At 50.8% G+C, this 20,088-nt stretch overlaps 1 protein-coding gene across 4 annotated transcripts in view; it reads left to right on the top strand.

Moving 5' to 3' along the window:
• Positions 1 to 20,088, top strand: part of KDM1A (lysine demethylase 1A) — a 167,639-nt gene that overhangs the window by 48,589 nt on the left and 98,962 nt on the right. For all 4 annotated transcript variants that reach the window (XM_074934529.1, XM_074934528.1, XM_074934531.1 and 1 more), the window contains 2 exons: positions 10,390 to 10,471; positions 16,301 to 16,395. In XM_074934529.1, coding sequence (XP_074790630.1) covers positions 10,390 to 10,471; positions 16,301 to 16,395 — 177 coding nt within the window. The remainder of the gene's footprint in view (positions 1 to 10,389; positions 10,472 to 16,300; positions 16,396 to 20,088) is intronic.

The following is a 20,088-nucleotide window of genomic DNA, read 5'->3' as shown; positions in this document are numbered from 1 at the left end:
CCCCGGAGTGGGAGGGCCAGGGTCTGGGAGCAGAGCTGCGGTCGGGGCTGGGGCTGTGGCCAGATGTGGAACTGCAGCCAAGCCACGGGCCAAGGCCAGAAATGGAGCTGTGGCTGGGGGTTGGGGCGGGGCCAGAAGCCATGGCCACGGCTGGAGGCAGAGCAGTCCTGTGTGGTGCTCCCTCCCCGTGGGGGTTGGCTTGGGCCCCCTGAACATTTCTAGGTGCCCCCCTGGGGGAGCGCATCCCGTAGTTTGGGGGCCACTGATCTAGTCTATCCCAAGCTTGTGGAGGATTGTTCGAGTATGTCAGTTTGGATCCTATTGTAGGGGTGCATGCATCCCGTGCATGTAAGATCAGACTTTTTTTTTTTTTTTTGAATTGCGGTGTACATCAGGGCTGTGCATGTGCCCTTTGCTGTTTTTGTGCTTCCATGTGAGGGCATAAAGAGCAGAGTGGACACAACTCTCCCTCAGTTTCCTCTTGCTACTTGTGTCATCAAGATGGAACCTTGTCAAATGTCCAACCCTCTGTACTTCTCTGAGCATTGAATTCATCCTCTTGACGAGCTCTGTGAAGAGAATCTGTCTTCATCCTCGGTCTTCGTTAATTCTTTAGCTTGGATGCTCCACTTAAAAGGTGAAGATATGCCCTCTGTACAGAGGCGTTAGGCGCTTGGCAGACTAGAAACCCTTAGGGTTTAAGCCCTGCCTGACCAGCAGCAAGTTCATTCCTGTGGTCCATCGGCACAGCAAATTATCACTGTGTCTGGGGGAAAGCCACTTCTCTGATACATGTTCAGCGTGTAAGTCCTCCATGAGAACTCTCAAGTCGAGGTACACGTGGCTGATATTACACTTACACAATGGATGTCACCTCAGACCTGGCATCCACCTCCAAAGAACCAAAATGGTAGTTCTTCTACGAGTGATTGCTCATGTCTGTTCCACATAAGGTGTGCGTGCTCGCCACGTGCACCAGTGCCAGAAGATTTTCCCCTAGCAGTACCCATAGTGGGGAGAGTGCCCTCCGCGATCCCTGGAATGGCGCCTGCCTGGCGCGGTATAAGGGGAGCTGCACCCTTAGTTCCTTCTTGCCACCAGTGAAGGTGCATCAGAACTACTCCTGCTCCAGCGTTGCTGTAGCTCGTCCCCAGAACTGTTCGTTCATTCAGTGTTAGTATATGTAGTTAGTTAGCTGTTTAGTTAGTTCAGTTAGTCAGTGAGCCCGGGCCGGGGCATGCCCTGCAAGACTTAAACCCAGGCGCAGCTCTTGTAGGCGTTCTATGCCAAGAAGTGACCCGCACACAGACTGTTTGCGCTGTTTGGGAGAAACCCATATCAGCAAAAGGTGCAAATTTGCAAGCCGTTTAAGCCCCGGACCAAAAGAGAAAGGGACATTAGGCTCCGGGCCATGTTGATGGAGTCAGTGCTGACCCCAGCTCCGACACGCCGCTCCGAACCGGCACCGTGACATCGGTACGCGGTGTCCCTCCGGTGCCATCGACCAGTCGGCACTGCTCCCCATTGACGGGGCATGCCAAGAGGGCCAGGAAGACTCCCTCTTTGTAGTGGCACTGAGGGAAGTCTGGACAGAGGCTAGGCCCATGTCGGGCAGTCCTCGATCCCCACTGGGCCCCAGGCCTCTGACTCACATTGAGCAGAGTAGAACTGGCCCCTTCGGAACAGGCCTCTCCGGATGTCTGGATGCCATCCACGCCTGAAGTCCTCCTGGCGGCCTGGGATGTGATGTCCATGCTGGTGCCCGGAGTGCCGCTGATGTCAGCCCCACGCTCCATAGGCAAGCCGCTGCTGGGATCTCCGCAGTTGCCTCCGTCCCGGTACCAGTCTCGGTCGAGGGAATATTCCTGACGCCCTTCATTGCCCAGTGACCGTTCAGGGCAGAGTCTATGTGGATTGCTCTCGACATAGACCAGACTGTCTGGCTGGGTTCCGTTCAGCCAGGACTCTCAGCACTGCTTGTCCTCAAGGAGCGAATATCGACGGGACTGCGGCAGGCGTCGCCAACGGTCGTCGTCTCGGAGGGGGTACCGCAGTCGGTCACGGCACGGTCATTGACGCCTTTCCCGCTTGGACTCCCGCTCCAAGTCTCTGCCAAGACGTCGCCGCCCCGGGCGTCAATCGCTGGCGTCTCGCTGTCGCGGGTCTGCCCCTGAGGCAATTCACGGAGCAGCTGTTACCGTCGGTATCGGTCCTCCACGTTGAGATCGTGGTCCCGTGGCCGACATAGATCCTGGCACTGCCGCTCCTCCCGGGCTAGAAACAGCAGCAGATCTTACGCCAGCCCGGCCTCCATTTGTAACCGTCCTTCGATGGGCCAGGCTAGCCAACCCGAACAGCTGGCCCTGCCAGTGCCACAGCAGATGCAGCGGCACCGAGTGCTGTGGCTGGCCCAATGGTACCAGTGGGCACTGTGGCCTCCGGCGCAGCCCCCGGTGGCAGCTCACTGAGTGGCCAGAGCTTCGGAGGCACCGTCGGCCTCCCTCTCCAGACCTCCGAGAAAGGAGTTGGTGGGAGGTATGTCCTCGGCACCATGCCCACAGTCCAACCAGGTGGTGGACCGTCTGGTGCCGGCCGATACCCAGAGCATCGCACCGGCCTCCTCACCCCGCCCCCCTCCACCCTACAGGAGGACTTCAGGGCCCACCAAGTAGTCTTAAAGAGGGTGGCATCGAGCTTCCACCTCCAAGCAGAGGAGATGGAGGAGCCCTCAGACTCCCTGTTTAACGTGCTGTCCCTATTGGCACCGGGTAGGGTGGCCTTGCCTCTCCATGAAGGGGTGGCTAAGATTTCAAATGCCCTGTGGTAAACACCAGCCTCGTTGACCCCCATCTCTGAAAAGGCAGAACGCAAGTACTTTGTACCCACTAAAGGGCATGAGTACTTGTATACCCACCCGGCGCCCAACTCCCTGGTGGTCGAGTCGGTCAACCACAGGGAACGGCAGGGTCAGCCAGCCCCAACCGCAAAGAACAAAGACTCTCGGAGGCCGGACTCTTTTGGAAGGAAAATGTATTCGTCTTCAAGCTTCCAGTTACTTGTGGCAAACCATCAGGCTCTCCTGGGCCGGTATGAATTCAATCTGGGGGGCTCCCTGCCCAAGTTTGAGGACTCCCTCCAGGAGCGCAATAGGAAGGAGTTCAAGGCGCTGGTGGAGAAAGGGGCAGCGGCCGCTAGGGCGTCCCTTCAGGCAGCCTTGGATGCTGCGGAAACGGCCACACGATCAATGGCCTCCGTGGTGTGCATGAGACAGGCGTCATGGCTCCTGCTTTCTGGGCTGTCCAGCAAGGCGCAGTCTTCCATGCAGGATCTCCCGTTTGATGGGAAAGCTCTGTTTGTGGCAGGAACAGATACAAGGCTGCTTGGCATGAAAGACTCCTTCACGACCCTCCAGACTCTGGGCCTCTATGTCCCGGCTCCGGCAAAACCTAAGTTCAAGCCGCAGCAGACTCCTGCCCAGGCCGCCCTCCCGAAGTATGAGGCCACCGATAAGAAGCAGCGGGACTATAAGAGAAGCCCTCAGAGGCAGTCTCGGCCTGCCCCCCAGCCTGGGTCCTCCAAGGGCAAGCAGGCGGAGCAAAGGTGCTTTTGATGGGACGTTTGGAGGCACCCTGCAAGTCCTCATCAGGGATCCACCCCCAATAAAGCTCCCCTTCTCCAATCGGTTGTGTGCTTTCCTCCCGGAATGGTTGCGTCTAACCTTGGACCGATGGGCTCTCAACACCATCTCCCAGGGTTACACCCTCCAGTTTACTTCCCCCATGCCCCCATCCCTCTTGGGGGACCCCACGCATGAAGCTCTGCTTGAGCAGGAGGTGGGGTGGCTCCTAGGACTAGGAGCAATAGAGGCGGTGCCCGAGGAGTTCATGGGCAAGGGGTATTACTCCCGTTATTTCCTTATCCCAAAGGCCAAAGGGGGGCTCAGGCCCATCCTGGACCTGCGAGGTCTGAACCAGTACATGGTGAAACTCAAGTTCCTCATGGTCTCCCTGGCCTCCTCCATCCCCTCCCTGGATCCCGGGGACTGGTACACATCCCTCGATCTACAGGATGCGTACTTCCACATCCACATATTTGAGGGGCACAGGCTCTTCCTCCGTTCCGTGGTGGGACAGAATCACTACCAATTCACAGTCCTCCCATTTGGTCTGTCCACTGCCCCAGGGTGTTTACAAAATGCATGTTGGTGGTAGCGGCCTACCTCAGACAGCAGGGGGTCCAGATATTTCCCTATCTGGATGATTGGCTTATCAAGGGCACCTCCCGGTCACAGGTGAGGGATCACGTGGCGCTGCTCCTGTCCATATGCACCGCCTTGGGCCTGTTGTAAACAACATCCAGTCCACGTTAGTCCCAGTCCAACGCATAGAGTTTATCGGGGTGCTCCTGGATGCAGTGTCGGTCAGGGCCTCTCTCCCGCCAGACAGATTCGAGAACCTGAACGGTCTCATCGACTCGATCACAAGGTTCCCGGTGACAACAGCCACTTGCCTGCCGCTTTTGGGTCACATGTTGGCGTGCACATACGTGATCTGTCATGCCAGACTCAGGATGAGACCCCTTCAGCTCTGGTTTTCTCGCAGATCTCCCAGGCCATGGAGAGGATGGACAAGGTCCTCACCGTGCCGGACTCTGTGATCACCTCCCTAGGATGGTGGTCTGCGCCAAACGGCATTCTCCAAGGGATCCTGTTCAGGGACAGGGCTCCATCATTGGAGCTGGTGTCCGTTGCGTCAGACCTGGGTTGAGGGGGCCCATGTGGGGAACTTTCAGACCCAAGGCCTGTGGTCGGCTCAAGACCTGACCCGACATATAAACGTCAAGGAGATCAGGGCGGTGCGGCTGGCATGTATGGCCTTCCGCTTGCACCTGGAGGGCAAGGTAGTCAGGGTCATAGAATCATAGAATATCAGGGTTGGAAGGGACCTCAGGAGATCATCTAGTCCAACTCCCTGCTCAAAGCAGAACCAATCCCCAATTTTTGCCCCAGATCCCTAAATGGCCTCCTCAAGGATTGAACTCACAACCCAGAGTTTAGCAGGCCAGCGCTCAAACCACTGAGCTATCCCTCCCCCCTCACGGACAACATGGCCTCGATGTTCTATATCAACAGGCAAGGCGGCGCCCGATCCTCTGCCACAAAGCCCTCAGGCTGTGGGACTTCTGTATAATCCACGACATCCACCTGAAGACCTTCCACCATCGGGTGCCCGGAAGGAGAGGGCGGATCGCTTGAGCAGGGACTTTTCCTTGCAACACAGGTGATCCCTCCACCCGGAAGTGGCCCACTGGCTCTTCCGAAGGTGGGGAACTCCCCAGGTGGACCTATTCGCAACTCGGCAGAACAGGCGATGCCCCCGGTTCTGCTCCAGGGGCGGCCTGGCGAGGGGCACAATCTCCAATGCTTTTATCCTGTCCTGGTCAAGCCAGCTTCTCTACGCCTTTCCCCCGTTCCCTCTAATCAGCAGGCTCCTGGAGAAGATAAAGACGGACAAGGCCCAGGTCCTCCTGATTGCCCCGGCGTGGCCCAGGCAGCGTTGATATGGGACCCTCATGGGCCTTGCAGTAGCTCCTCCATGGCCGTTGCCACTGCGCCCGGACCTGCTCTCTCAGGACGAGGGCCGCCATCTCCATCCCAACCTAGCGACCCTTCGCCTCACGGCGTGGCTGCTCAGTGTTTAGGCGGAGAGGAAAGGACGTGCTTAGAACAGGTTCAGCGCGTCCTCTTCAAAGTAGATGGCCCTCCATTCGCTGCGCTCATTTGGCAAAGTGGTCCCGTTTCTCTAGGTGGGCGGCAGACCAGGGTGTCTCCCCTGTGGCCGCCCCAATCCAGCTTATCCTTGATTACCTCCTCCACCTGAGGGCCCAGGGCCTGGCGCCCTCGTCAGTCAAGGTGCACCTGGCAGCCATATTGGCCTTCCAGCCGCTGGTGCACGGTATTGTCTCATGCTATGACTGGCCGGTTCCTTAAGGGTTTGGATAGTCTTTTTCCATATTCTAGAGCCCTGGTCCCACAGTGGGACCTAAACCTGGTGTTGGCTCATCTCACGGGGCCCCCGTTTGAACCACTGGCCATGTGGTCCTGGTCTCACCTCTCGTGGAAGATGGCCTTCCTGGTTGCAATCACGTTGGCCAGGCGAGTCTCAGAGCTCAGGGCCCTGACCTCCGAGCTGCTGTACACGGTCCTTAATAAGGACAAGGTCCAGCTCCTCCCACACCCCGCGTTCCTCCCGAAGGTGGTCTCTGCCTACCACGTGGGTCAGGACATTTTTCTACTGGTCCTCTGCCCCAAGCCTCACGCGTCCAGTGAGGAGCACTGTCTCCACACGCTCAGTGTGCGGTGGGCTCTGGCTTTCTACCTCGAGCGGACCAAGCCGTTCAGAAAGTCCTTGCAAGTGTTTGTCGCCTCAGCTGAGCATGCGAGGGGCCAGCCGATTTCCACTCAGTGGCTTTCCAATCAGATCAGTTCATGCATCCGTTCCTGTTATGAGCTGGCGGGTGTCCCCCGCCACCCATTGTGAGGGCACACTTGCCTCGGGCGCAGGCCTCGTTGGCTGCCTTCGTGGCCCACGTCCCCATCCAGGACATTTGTAGGGCCGCCACGTGGTCTTCAGTTCACACGTTCACCTCCCACTATGCAATCATCCCCCAAACCAGGGATGAGGCTGGGTTCGACAGGTCTGTTCTCTGTCCTGTGAACTTGTGAACTTCTACCCACCTCGAACAGATGTAGCTTGGAATCTCCTATTGTGGAATACACATGAGCAATCACTTGAAGAAGAAAAGACACTTACCTTTTCCGTAACTGGTGTTCTTTGAGATATGTTGCTCATGTCTATTCCACATCCCACCCACCTTCCCTTCTGTCGGAGTTGTCTGGCAAGAAGGAACTAAGGGTGGGGGGAGCGCGTAGCTCCCCTTATACCGCGCCAGGCAGGTGCCACTCCAGGCGTTGCTGGGGGCGCTCCCCCACTACGGGTACTGCTAGGGGAAAAACTTCCGGCACTGGTGCATGTGGCGAGCACGCACACATAGTGTGGAATAGACATGAGGAATACATCTTGAAGAACACCAGAAAAGAAAAGGTAACTGTCTTTTCTCAGTGAGAGCCCCTCCAAGCAGACACCACACCCTAAAGTCCAGCAGCGAAGGAGAGGCAGGGAAGAAAACACAATTGAAAGAGGCTACATTGACACTTGGCTCCCAGTCTCTGGCATTTGATGTTGCTACAGATGCTGGTTCAGACAGATTCAGCACCTATGCCTCCAGTGCTGACATCCTCATTGGAACTGACACCCCCAAAACAAGGGCAAGACTGAAAGGTAGGGTCAGGTGGACAGCAGATATGACATTGGCTCCAAACACAGAAGGGGCACCATCCTGGAGGGAAAACAGACATCACTGCACCAAAGGGCATATGAGTTCTCTGTTAAAAGAGGAGGTGGCACCAGGTAAGCCAGCACCAATGAAGTTACCATTCTATGGATTATGGGACTGATATATGCTTTCATGGAACTGTTAAGAGGACATCTTTGGTGCTGCATAACACCCAGAGCCAGGGCCAAGACACCAGCACATGGCATTGCCATTCAAAGAGTACTGTTCTTCACTGTCATCACATTATGCCTTCTCCCTGGTGTTGAGTAGGGATATCTCTCTCTCTTCTGAGCACAACCCTGGAGCCTGTACCAGAGATTCCCTCTTAAAGGGTGCTATCACAACAGACAAAAGTGGCATTGAACCACTTGGCCGCAACTGAGCAAGTACCTATATACTGTGCCACCCTGGCCTTACTGGGGACCATCATCTCAGGTGTCCCACAACAGAACCCCTTCCTGTAGATCCAGGAAGAGGAGATCAGGCTCCTTGGAGGCATCGTTGCCCATGCTGCCAACGCTGGATTCCAATGTTAGGTCCCAGAAGCTGGGAGCCATGGAAGAACAGCACCTCCAGTCTCAACTTAAAGTTGTCATCCTCACCTGATGAGGCTGTCAAAGCATTCCTGCTCCAATGATTGATGACTTTAAAGCATTTCAGAGTCTCTTAGCTTGCATTGCTGAGACTTTAGATGTTGAAATCATGGTCATAAGAAAAATCACACAAAGTAATTGACATTTTGACCACATCAGCCTGGGCCAGAATTGCTCATCCCCATAAATGAGGGCATACTAGAGCTAACCAAGTGGCTCTGGAAAACCCCAGTACGAGTAATGCTCAGGGAACAAGGCTGCTGTGAAGTGTTTTTCTCTTCTTTCAATGTGTGACCCATGATGGTATACTTCTATCTTTCCATCAACGTAGTAGGAAAACCTCATGCACGTTAATATAAGTTTTTTGGGGCAAAAGCCATCTTTGTGTTGTGGGCTTGACTGATCCTTGGTGGGAGCCTCTAGGCACCATCTCAGTACAATAATAAAATATGTACTGTATCCTCCCAGCAGCCCTGGGAAGTAAGAAAGCAGCGGTATGGAAACTGAAGTGCAGAGTAAGGCCAACACTTGCCAAAGCGGCCATCTTGGATGCTTTGGTCATTGGGTCCCTTGAAACTCGAGGCTGGATTTTTTTCCCACAAACGTGCTGAGCGGCTGCAGTTTCCATTGACTTCAGCTGTAGTTGAGTAAGGCTTAGCAGGGAAAATCCAGCCCTTTGGGATGTCTCAAGTTGAGCATCCCTCAAGTTGGGGAGGGAACACTGTTAGTGACCACTTCAGAAAACTTTGGTTTGTAACATTCCCAGTATCACAGGAATCCTATGGCAGAGCCAGGGATAGAACCCAGTTTTCCAGAGTCCAGTGCAGTCCCTAATTACAAGATCATCCCTTTTATTTGTGCAATCCTGTGTAATTGATTATGCATATTTCAGCAAATGAGAGAGGAGATGGCCTTATTGATTACACATCCTTGGCTTGCTTAGCATCCATTCTGAGCACAGAATTGAAGCAAAGATATTGAGAGAAAACAGTATGTGATCATGTAACTCAAGTCTGTAACATTGCCATCTGCTCAGTAGAGCTGAATTAAGATTGCCTGGCACTGAATTAAACATTTTAATTATTTTATTGGACCAACTTCTGTTGGTGAAAGTCAAGCTTTTGAGCTACACAGATCTCTTCTTCAGGTCTGGGAAGGGTACTCCGAGCATCACAGCTAAATGCAACATGATCCGATGAAGTGGGCTGTAGCTCACGAAAGCTTATGCTCTAATAAATTTGTTAGTCTCTAAGGTGCCACAAGTACTCCTTTTCTTTTTATGGAACAGATTGTTTAGCGTAAGTAGTTAGCACATATTCTAAGGGACCATTCAAAGTCATAGGCGGTAATGGACCACTCTACCTTGAATGGTCCCTTAAAATATGTGCTGAGTACTTTCGCTAAACAATCTGTTCCATGATGCATTTAACTGTGGTGCTATGAGTATCTTTCCCAGACCTGAAGAAGAGCTGTGTGGCTCGAAAGTTTTTCTCTCACCTAAAGAAGTTGGTCCAATAAAAGATATTACCTCACCCACCTTTTCTCTCTATTATCCTGGGACAGAGATGGATACAACTACACTACATACTAATTTAATTTTGACATTTCCTGTCTTGATTTCTTGACTTTGCAACTTTTGCTTTTTCTCTTAACATAGTTTATTTTTGTATGGAATATAGCTGTAGTATGATTTCACCTTTCATATTTCTAAAATATTTACCAGTTGATGAAATTTAGAGGACAGCAAAGATGCTGTGGTGAATAATGGATTGATTTATGAGGAGAGACTAAAATAGTTAAACATGTAGAGCTGGCTAAGCAATGCCTAAAGCTGTCCAGCTAAACAATCTAAAGGTATTAAAGTGCGTTAACACCAAGGTAAAGAAGAATTGTTTAGAGTTCAACAGAGGGCAAAATTAGGAATTATAGGGTAAAATTAAGGGATGAAAATTTTGACTGCATATCAGCCAGAACTTTTGGACAGGGTGTCATTTACAATTGTAGAATAGTTTTTCTTCCCTCCATCTCTTCCAAGGTGAGGGGCTGGAAGTGCCATTACTTGGTATATTACATAGTTTGTTTAAACTTACTAACAAACATACTATCATGACCATTGGTACTAAATGACCTGCCCTCCCACCTATAACTTCTTGCCATCGAGGAATCTACTAAATACCACGTTTAAATACTAATGCCTGTTCTTCAAAAGCTCAAGTGAGTGGCTTATTTGAAACCTAGATGTTTGTGTGGTGTGGGATTCACTTTATGGCTGTGGCTCAGATAACCCTATTTAGATGTCTGTAAGAGACTTTCAGGAGAGTAATTTTTATTGCTCAGGTATCATTTTTCTAAATTTGATGGAATGAAAATTGCTGATAAATATACTTTTTAATTTTTAAAGGATCGTGTAGGAGGAAGAGTTGCTACATTTCGCAAAGGAAACTATGTTGCTGATCTAGGAGCCATGGTGGTAACAGGGCTGGGTGAGTCATTCAAAATAGTAAACTTTTGTAAAGGTTATTGAAAGAGAGAGGTTATAACATTCTAGTTTGGGCCTCTTCCGCGTTCAGGGTGCCCTGATGTGTGATGAAGGAATCGTTCATAATAGGGATCAGTTCAATGGAAGTGTGGTTGTGATATGGAAGACATTTTCTCAGTTGTCATTCTTTTCAGGTTTGTTGAAACCACTTAATTTTTTGTGGTTCCTGCCAAGCTCTCACCATAGTGGTTTGATTTCTGCAACAGTTCATTTGCACTGGGATTTCTGTTACTCTTCTCTTGGCAAAAAAAGCTTATTTTGCCTTTATTTAAACTATTCTTACAACCATTTAGCTGAGCATCAAAGAATCATAGGGACCTCGAGAGGTCATCTAGTCCAGGTCCCTGCACTCATGGCAGGACTAAGTATTATCTCCATGGGTTCTCGCAACAAATTTTTTGGTGGCGTCAGAGTGCAGCCACCAACTCTTGCTGGTGGCCGCACTTACACTTTAGGAAAAATAAATAATTTTAGGAAAAAATTAGTAAAATAATATGCACATATGTACATCCAAATCATTGTAATTCATTTATGTAAGATTTTGGGTGTGTGTTTGGTCTTTTTTGTTTTTTTGCAGACTCAGTAATAAAAATCATGCACAGTTATCTCTATTCTATACTAGACCTAAAAGAATAGAAACACAAATAAGGTGCTTTTTGTGTTCTTATCTTTTTTTTATTATTATTTCTTTTGCTTTTTTGGTAAAAGTGGTTGTCTGTATAACAATTCTGAAGTAAATTTAAAAATGCTTTGACATAATAGAAGTCCAAATAAAAATGAAAAAGATATCTGGGTAGCTTGGAGCTGGGGAGGGGAGGGGACATACGGCTGTGGCCATCCTGGGTCTCCTCCGGATACGGGGTGGCGGTGAGGTGGGGGTCATGTGGTTCCAGGCACAGGGGGTATCAGGGCTCCAGCTGCGTGGGCAGAAGGGGTGGAGTGGGGGGCTAGCCTCCCCAAAGGGGGGTTCCACCTGCTGCTCACCTCCTCACCCCTGCCCACTGCTTGCCTCCTGTGTTCCTCCTCACTCCCCCACCCACCGCTCGCCTCCTCGGTCCCCTGCCACAGACATCCTGCTGCCCACCACGAGAACTCCCGCTCACTGGTGGCTCACCACTCACCTCGTCACTCCCCCGCTTGCAGCCAGACACCCCTGTCTGCCTAGTCAGCCTGCTGCTTGCCTCCTAACTCCTCCACCAGGCCCCCCCCACTTGCCTCACCTCCTTCCCCCCGCCTCCTCATCCCACCTCCTCTCGCCTCCCACCTCCTCACCCCGCTCGCCTCATCACTCCCCTGCTCGCAGCCAGACCCCTCTGCCCCCCTCTTCACCCTGCTGCTGCCTCGCCACTCACATCCTTACTCCTCCACCGGCGCCCCCCTGCCACTCGCCTCTTGCCTCCTCACCCCCCCGCCCGCTGCTTGCCTCCTCACACACCCCTGCTCGCCTCCTCACTCCCCTGCTCGCAGCCAACCCCCCCCACCCGCCTCCTTACCCTGTTGCTGGTTTGCCATTTGCCTCCTTACTCCCCCGCCCGCTGCTCACCTCACCGCTTGACTCCTCAGCCCGCTGCTCACTTTTTCACCCCCTCACCTTTCGCCTCCTTACTCCCCCGCCCGCTGCTCACCTCACCGCTTGACTCCTCAGCCCGCTGCTCACTTTCTCACCCCCTCACCTTTCTCTTTAAGCATTGTGTGTCCCATCTGTGTCTCCAGTGAGGCAGCGCATGCAGGAGCAACAGGGATGAAGGGGAGGGGCTGATGCTATCCCCCCTCCACTGCCCAGGAAACTGCTGTGGCCACAGGGAAACCCCTTGGTGGCCGCATTTGAAAACTGTGATCTAGACCCAAGTTGGGCAAACTACGGCCCGCGGGACTGTCCTGCCCGGGCCGTGAGCTCCCAGCCAGGGAGGCTGGCCCCTGGGTGCTCCCCCGTGCGGGTAGCGCGGTTTGCACCTGCCCACCTCCCAGGCTTTCCAATAAGCCTGTCCTGCCACTCTGAGCGGCATGGTAAGGAGGGGGGCGGGGGTGTGGATAAGGGGCAGGAAGTCCCGGGGGCAGTCAGGGGACAGGGGGCAGTTGGTTGGGCGGGGGGCGGTCAGGAGAAAGGGAGCAGGGGGGGTTGGATGGGGGTGGAGTCCTGGGGGAGGGGTCGGGGAGTCCCGTGCGGCGGGGGGGGACAGGGAGCAGGGGGGTTGGATAGGGGGTGGGGTCCTGGGAGGACAGTTAGCATCGGGGGTCCCGGGAGGGGGCGATCAGGGGACAGGAAGTGGGGGGGTGTTGGATTGGTTGGGGGGCCTGTCAGGGGGTGTGGATAGGGGTCAGGGCAGGGGGAGTTGGATGGGTCGGAGGTTCTGAGGGGGGCAGTCAGGGGGCAGGAAGTGGGAGGGGGCAGATAGGGGGCAGTGGCCAAGCTGTTTGCGGAGGCACAGCCTTCCCTACCCAGCCCTCCATACTGTTTCACAACCCTGATGTGGCCCTTGGGCCAAAAAGTTTGCCCACCCCTGATCTAGACCATCCCTGACAGGTGTTTGTGTAACCTGCTCTTAAAAATCTCCAATGATGGAGATTCCAGAACCTCCCTAGGTAATTTATTTCAGTGCTTAACCACCCTGACAGTTACAAAGTTTTTGCTAATGTCCAACCTAAACCACCCTTGTTGCAATTTAAGCCCATTGCTTCTTGTTCTATCCTCAGAGGTTAAGGAGAACAATTCTTCTCCCTCATCCTTGTAACAACCTTCTATGTACTTGAAAACTGTTGTGTCCCCTCTGTCTTCTCTTTTCCAGACTAAACAAACCCAATTTTTTCAATCTTCCCTTATAGCTCATGTTTTCTAGACCATTAATCATTTTTGTTGCTCTTCTCCGGACTTTCTCCAATTTGTCCACTTCTTTCCTGAAATTTGGCTCCCAGAATTGGACACAGTACTCCAGCTGAGGCCTAATCAGCGCAGAGTAGAGTGGAAGAATTACTTCTCGTGTCTTACTTAAACACTCCGCCTAATACAGTCCAGAATGATGTTCACTTTTTTTTGCAACAGTGTTACACTGTTGACTCATTTAGCTTGTGGTCCACTGTGACCCCCAGATCCCTTTCTTCAGTACTCCTTCCTAGACAGTCATTTCCCATTTTGTATGTGTACAGTTGATTGTTTCTTCCTAAGTGGAATACTTTGCATTTGTCCTTGTTGAACTGCACCCTGTTTACTTCAGACCATTTCTCCAGTTTGTCCAGATCATTTTGAATTTTAATCCTATTCTCTAAAGCATTTGCAACTCCTCCCAGCTTGGTATTGTCCACAAACTTTATACGTGTACTCTATGCCATTATCTAAATCATTGATGAACATATTGAACAGAACTACACCCAGAACTGATCCCTGTTGGACCCCACTCGTTATGCCCTTCCAGCATGACTGTGAACCACTGATAACTACTCTCTGGGAATGGTTTTCCTACTAGTTTTGTACCCACCTTATAGTAGCTCCATCTAGGTTGTATTTCTCTAGTTTGTGTATGAGAAGGTCATGCAAGACCAGTATCAAAAGCTTTACTAAAGTAAAGATATACCATATCTACTGCTTCCCCCCCATCCACAAGACTTGTTACCCTGTCAAAGAAAGCTATCAGGTTGGTTTGACATAATTTGTTCTTGACAAATCCATGCTGACTGTTACTTATCACCTTATTATCTTCTAGATGTTTGCAAATTGATTGCTTAATTATTTGCTCCATTATCTTCCAGGTACAGAAGTTAAGATGACTGGTCTGTAATTCCCCATGTTGTCCTTGTTTCCCTTTTTATAGATTGGCACTATATTTGCCCTTTTTCAGTTTTCTGGCAGGAGCAGCACACGGCAGTGGGGGGAGGGACAGCTGAACGGCTGGGCAGCTGCTGCACAGGGCACTTAGGGGAGCGGGGAGTTGATGGGGGAGGGGGAGGGTTCTGGTCCATCCTGGCTCCAGGCCCCCACCAGCAGCGCCAACGGGCTGCTCTTCCTGCAAGCACTGGATAAAGCAGGCATCTGCCAAACAACATAAGGGAGCATTGCGCAACTTTAAACGAGCATGTTCCCTAATTGATCCGCAAGGTAACAATGAAACAACGTTAACCAGGATGACTTTAAGTGAGGAGTTACTGTAGTTTTCAACTACATGGTCACATACTAGCTTTTTTCAACAGGACCCCTGCATTATTCAGTGCACAGGATGTAATGTACTCTGGGTCTGAATCAGTGTTGTGTAGCAAATGAGGTTGTGTGTGTCCTGCCTCATTTGTTGCAGGAATTGAAAGAGGTGTGGTTTTGTGGTTAAAGTTTATTGCTGCCCTGGAGAAGTGGATGGTGTTCCCCCTGCCTCTGCCACAGAATTCCTGTGTGGTCCTGAGAAAGTCACTTAAACCAGACTTTCACAGTAAGTTACTAATTGTGGTGGTGTTCTAGGTGTCCAGTGTCGGATATCTGCAGTCAATATTGTAGTAGTGCGGAGCACTCATAACTGCAACTGAATGTGATGGGAGCTAGGTGTTCGAAGTTGGACACGGCTAACAATTTTGGCCTTGCTTTCTGCCTCAGATCTTCAGCTGAATAATTGGGAGAACATTACTGCCTAATCTCACAGGACTGTTGTGAAGATAAATTCATAAATATTTGTGAAGCTCTCAGGTATTATGGTGAGACCACCAGAGAAACTGCCAATGAGGAAATTACTAATTCTGTATACAGTGCGGAGTTTGAATGGTATGCATTAAATAAGGCCACACATTAAACAAGAAGGATAAAGAAATATTGAATAGCTAGCTACCCATTCACTGAATGAAGCATGGGTCCTATGGAACAAATAGTATGTGATAGTTTTATAATACACAATCATAATGCATATGTACGAATCCGAATTAAAGTTGCATGGGCAACTTGAATTCTGGCATTTCTTAACTTTTGAGTGACTCACTTTGCAACCTTATTGTTCTTTTATAGAACGGTGATAGAATGGTGATAATCTGACATAAAGAGCCAGTCCCCTCAAGGCTTCTCCTTGTACCCCTGCAGGAAAGGGGCGGGACTTCTATTCCCATTGTTTTCTGGTGGAGAAGAGCTTGGAGCCTTCAGACATCTTAGACTTTCCTCTCTTCCTCTGGAGGGTCTGCAAGTCTCGCTTCTGTATGGAGTCTTGAACAGTTCTCCATTCTGTTTCCTTTGGGCCTTTCCCAGCTTAGCTGACCTCAGTGATGCATATCTGCACATCCTTATTTGCCCATTGCACCAGCACTTTGTTTCACTCGGCCCTTGTGAACTGTATGCCTCGGGTCCCATCTCTACAGTGCCAAATTTCTCAGAGCCCATTCCTTGAGAGCCCATTTCAGAGCGTTTATCCCTCAATGTGACCTTCCCTCTCTACTTTACAGTTTGTTCTGCTCTACATTTGAACCTCTGGGAAATGCATCCCTGTGGCTATTAACTCTCAAGGCTGCCCTGCCTAGTTGCCACTATCTTAGAGCTTAGCTTCTTTGTAATCAACCCTCCTTATCTATAGTTCTTTCCTTGAATGGTGGTGGTGTTGGGTTGTTTTTATTATAACAATTGCTATGAGGACCTTGACAATATTTGAAAGTTCTACCAGTCTGCTGAAAGATGCTGAGCACAACATAGAGATATACTAATGGGCTTTACTATTGGAATAATGGCTGCTTTTGAACTATATTTATTGTTTTATTTTCAGGCATCTTTTTAGTCTTTGCTTGAATGTCCGATTTACTTATACAAAATCTCTTCCAGGAGGGAATCCAATGGCTGTGGTCAGCAAACAAGTAAATATGGAACTGGCTAAGATCAAACAAAAATGCCCACTTTATGAAGCCAATGGACAAGCTGTAAGTCGCAATTTTTCAAAAATAGTCTTTGCACTAAGAAATGGTTTGAAGAAAATAATGTATTATAGAGGTTTGACTTTATAAAGGATAAGGTACAGAACAATAAACTCTAACTCTGAGGTTTTGGCCTCCATTCTTTTTTTTGGTTGATGCTTTTTTTTGGCAGTTGACTAGTTCACTATAACTCCTCAGTGCAACCCTTCCTTGGAGTTGCACTGCTGGCTAAACGTTCACAACTGGGAATGTGCAGAGGCCACTCAAGAAAAGAAGGCTACTTCCCAGTAACTGGAATTTGTCAAGATGATCCTCTGCATGTTCACATCCCCACCTGTCTTCCTCACTTAATTGGAGTCTTAATTCTTGAATTAGTGGAAGGGTGGTTGGGATCACTTCCGCTTTTATACCATCAGAGCCTTTCAAGAGGGGAGAGGTGGGTATCCCCCACAGAGTTTTGGGAAGCTTCCAGTGCACTGCCTTGATCCCTTGAATGGGAGCAGGCTCATTGTGAATAACTCCCAGTTACTGGTAACTAACCTTCATTTTTACTTCTCATATGTGAAAATTGTGGCAAAGATTGTTCATAACCCATAGAATTATTTAATGAATGCAATGTTGTAGCTCTGTTGATCCTAGGATATGAGCGAGACAAGGCAGGTAAGATAATATCTTTTTTTGGAACAACTTCTGTTGGTGAGAAAGGTGTTAACTGGCCACTTCACCTTGAATGGTCCCTTGAAATATGTGTTAACTGCTTATGCTAAACAATCTGTGACACTGAGGTCTTGTCTACACTGGCAAGTTTCTGCACAGTAAAGCAGCTTTCTGCATTGTAATTCCCGAAGTGTGCACACTGCCAAGCCATGTAGTGTGCAGAAACTGCGCAGTTGCAGCGCTGTAAAAAACCCACCCCAACAAGAGGCGTAGAGCTTTCTGCGTCGGGGCTACTGTGCTGCGGTGCCAGAGTAGGCACCCCGGTTGATTACAGCGCTGCAATTGGCCTCTGGGAGGTGTCCCACAATGCCTGTTCTTGCCTCTCTGGCTGTGGGTTTGAATTCTACTGCCCTGCCCTCAGGTGACCAACCGTCACCCCCACCCATAAATTCCTGTTTGCTCGGTGATGCGTGCAGTGGTCTCAGTGCATCTTTCCAGGTGACCAGGCCTGCTCCATGCACCAGGCAATCCCCTGCTTGGAGCAATGCCAAGCTGCTGGACCTCATCAGCATTTGGGGAGAGGAGGCTGTCCAGTCCCAGCTGCGCTCCAGCCATAGGAATTATGATACCTTCAGACAGATTTCACAATGCACGACAGAAAGGGGCCATGGCCAGGACACATTGCAGTACAGGGTCAAAGGGAAGGCATTGTGGAATGCCTACCACAAGGCGCGGGAGGCAAACCGCCGCTCCAGCACTGTGCCCACAATCTGCCTGTTCTACAAAGAGCTGGACACGATACTCAATGGCGACCCCACCTCCACTGTGAAGGCCACTGTGGATACTTCGGTGGACCGAGTCAGGAGGAGGAATCTTGAACGAGGATGTGGAGAGGGAGGGGAACCCAGAGGCAGAGAACGACTTAGAGGTCAGAGATGCAGGCAGCCGGGAGCTCTTTTCTACCCCGGAGGAGGCTAGCCAGTCACAGCTGTCGGATCTTGGCGAAGCACAAACAGGAGAGGAGGCCCCTGGTAAGTGGATTTGATTTTTGGGAATTGCTGAAGCAAGTTGTTGGGGGCAGGAGGGTTGCAGAAAGCAGGCTTGTGTCTGTATGATGCCGGTACCACCACATGCCTAGTCTGTGCGGCGGAACACGCTTTTGATTGACTCCCTCACTTCACAAGAATCTGCCTCCGAGATCTCCCGGAGACTCTCATGGAGATATTGGGCAATCTGCTTCCACAGGTTCTTTGGCACAGCTGCTTTGTTTCTTGCCCCATTAACGCCTGTGCCACTCTGCCGTCACTGGCGGAGGACCATTGTTGCACACAGGGGAGCTGCATAAGGGACAGGGCGGAAGCCACAGTCTTGGAGATGACCCTCCCTTGATTCCCTGCTCACCCTCAGCAGTGAGATATCTTCCATAATGAACACAGCCTGTGGAAAATATGGGGACAGGAATGATTATCAGCCCCACCCCCCACCCACCCCCAGTGCTGGCTCTGCTCAAGAGCACAGTAGGGTCCGGGAACACTGATTTACTCTGCCCCTGCGGCTACTCGCCGTTTTGGGGGTCTTGTGGCTCATGTGTGCTTGCCTGGGGTCAGCCACTTAGTGACAGGTATGCAAATAGTGGCTGTTTTTTAAGTCACTGAATCAGTGTTTTGTGTGTTGCAAACAATACTGCTTCTGTAAAATGTTGTGTTTTGGCTTCACAGAGATGACCGAGGGAGCCCAGCCTCCCTCTTTATTATTGCCGACTGAATTAGAAAGAGGCCACAGAGAACTAAGGAGGACTTTCTGCATGAGGTTATGATGCACTTCGCCGCTGAAAAGCAGGAATTGAAGGAGTGGCAGGACAGTGAGAAGAGGGACTGAAAGGAGAACGCGGCACGCCAGAATGAAGCCACGGAGTGACTCTTAAATGTTATGGAGCGCCAAATGGACACGCTCCAGGTGATACTAACACTGCAAACCGAGCAGCTCTGCGGCCACCCTCCCCTGCAGCCTCTGTCGTAAAACTCTTTCCCATGCACCCCCCAGATACCACCAACACACTCTTATCAACCTACTGGCTCCAGTCTGTACCCACAGCGTTCCACTCCTCCCCTGTCACAGTCTGGCACGGCAGACTCCCAGTACCCACTGCATTCAACACCCATCCCTCTGCAGTTTCGCCCTGTTGAAGTACAGTACCTGCTGCACTGTACTCCAAGGGAGAAGGTTGCATATGATCCCTGTACATACACAAATCTTTAAATGTCCCTGGAGCCCGGCTCCTCCCGATACCTTCTCTTCCCCCATCCCCCTCAGTGCTGATGTTTTTTTGTTTGTCTCTCTCCTCTGGTGGTTGTTTTTTAATAAAAGAATTGTGTTGGTTCAAAAGCAATCTTTATTCTATTAACTGAAAGCAAACAGAGCCCTGCAAAGCAACAGACAGTTATCTTAAACCTTCATATTGCATCATCTGCACCAATCACAATCACCTCCTAGCATTACAATCACTGCACTCCAGAGCATAGCAACAAATATTAGTGGCTTTCAGCTTCAAATTGCTGCCTCAAGGAGGGAGGGATAGCTCAGTGGTTTGAGCACTGGCCTGCTAAACCCAGGGTTGTGAGTTCAGTCCTTGAGGGGCCATTTAGGGATCTGGGGCAAAAAAAAAAAAAAAATTTTTTTTTGGATGATTTAGTTGGGGATTGGTCCTGCTTTGAGCAGGGGGTTGCACTAGATGACCTCCTGAGGTCCCTTCCAACCCTGATATTCTATGATCCCTGATCCTTATGGCCCTGCGCTGCGTCCCTCTAATAGCTCTGGTCTCTGGCTGTTCAAATTCAGCCTCCAGGCACTGAAACTCAGCGGTCCAGCCCTGAGTGAAGCTTTCATCCTTCCCTTCCCAAATATGGAGCATACAGCACGGGGCTATAAGCATAGGAATATTGTCATCAGCCAGGTCCAGCTTCCCATAGAGGCAGCGCCAGCAGGCCTTTAAACAGCCAAAAGCACACTCAACAGTCATTCTGCACTTGCTCAGCCTGTTGA

This window comes from Natator depressus, chromosome 19 (assembly GCF_965152275.1).
Source record: "Natator depressus isolate rNatDep1 chromosome 19, rNatDep2.hap1, whole genome shotgun sequence".
Classification (NCBI taxonomy): Eukaryota; Metazoa; Chordata; order Testudines; family Cheloniidae; genus Natator; species Natator depressus.
Note: the sequence above shows the minus strand (reverse complement) of the source record. Positions and strands in the feature narration are given on the sequence as shown.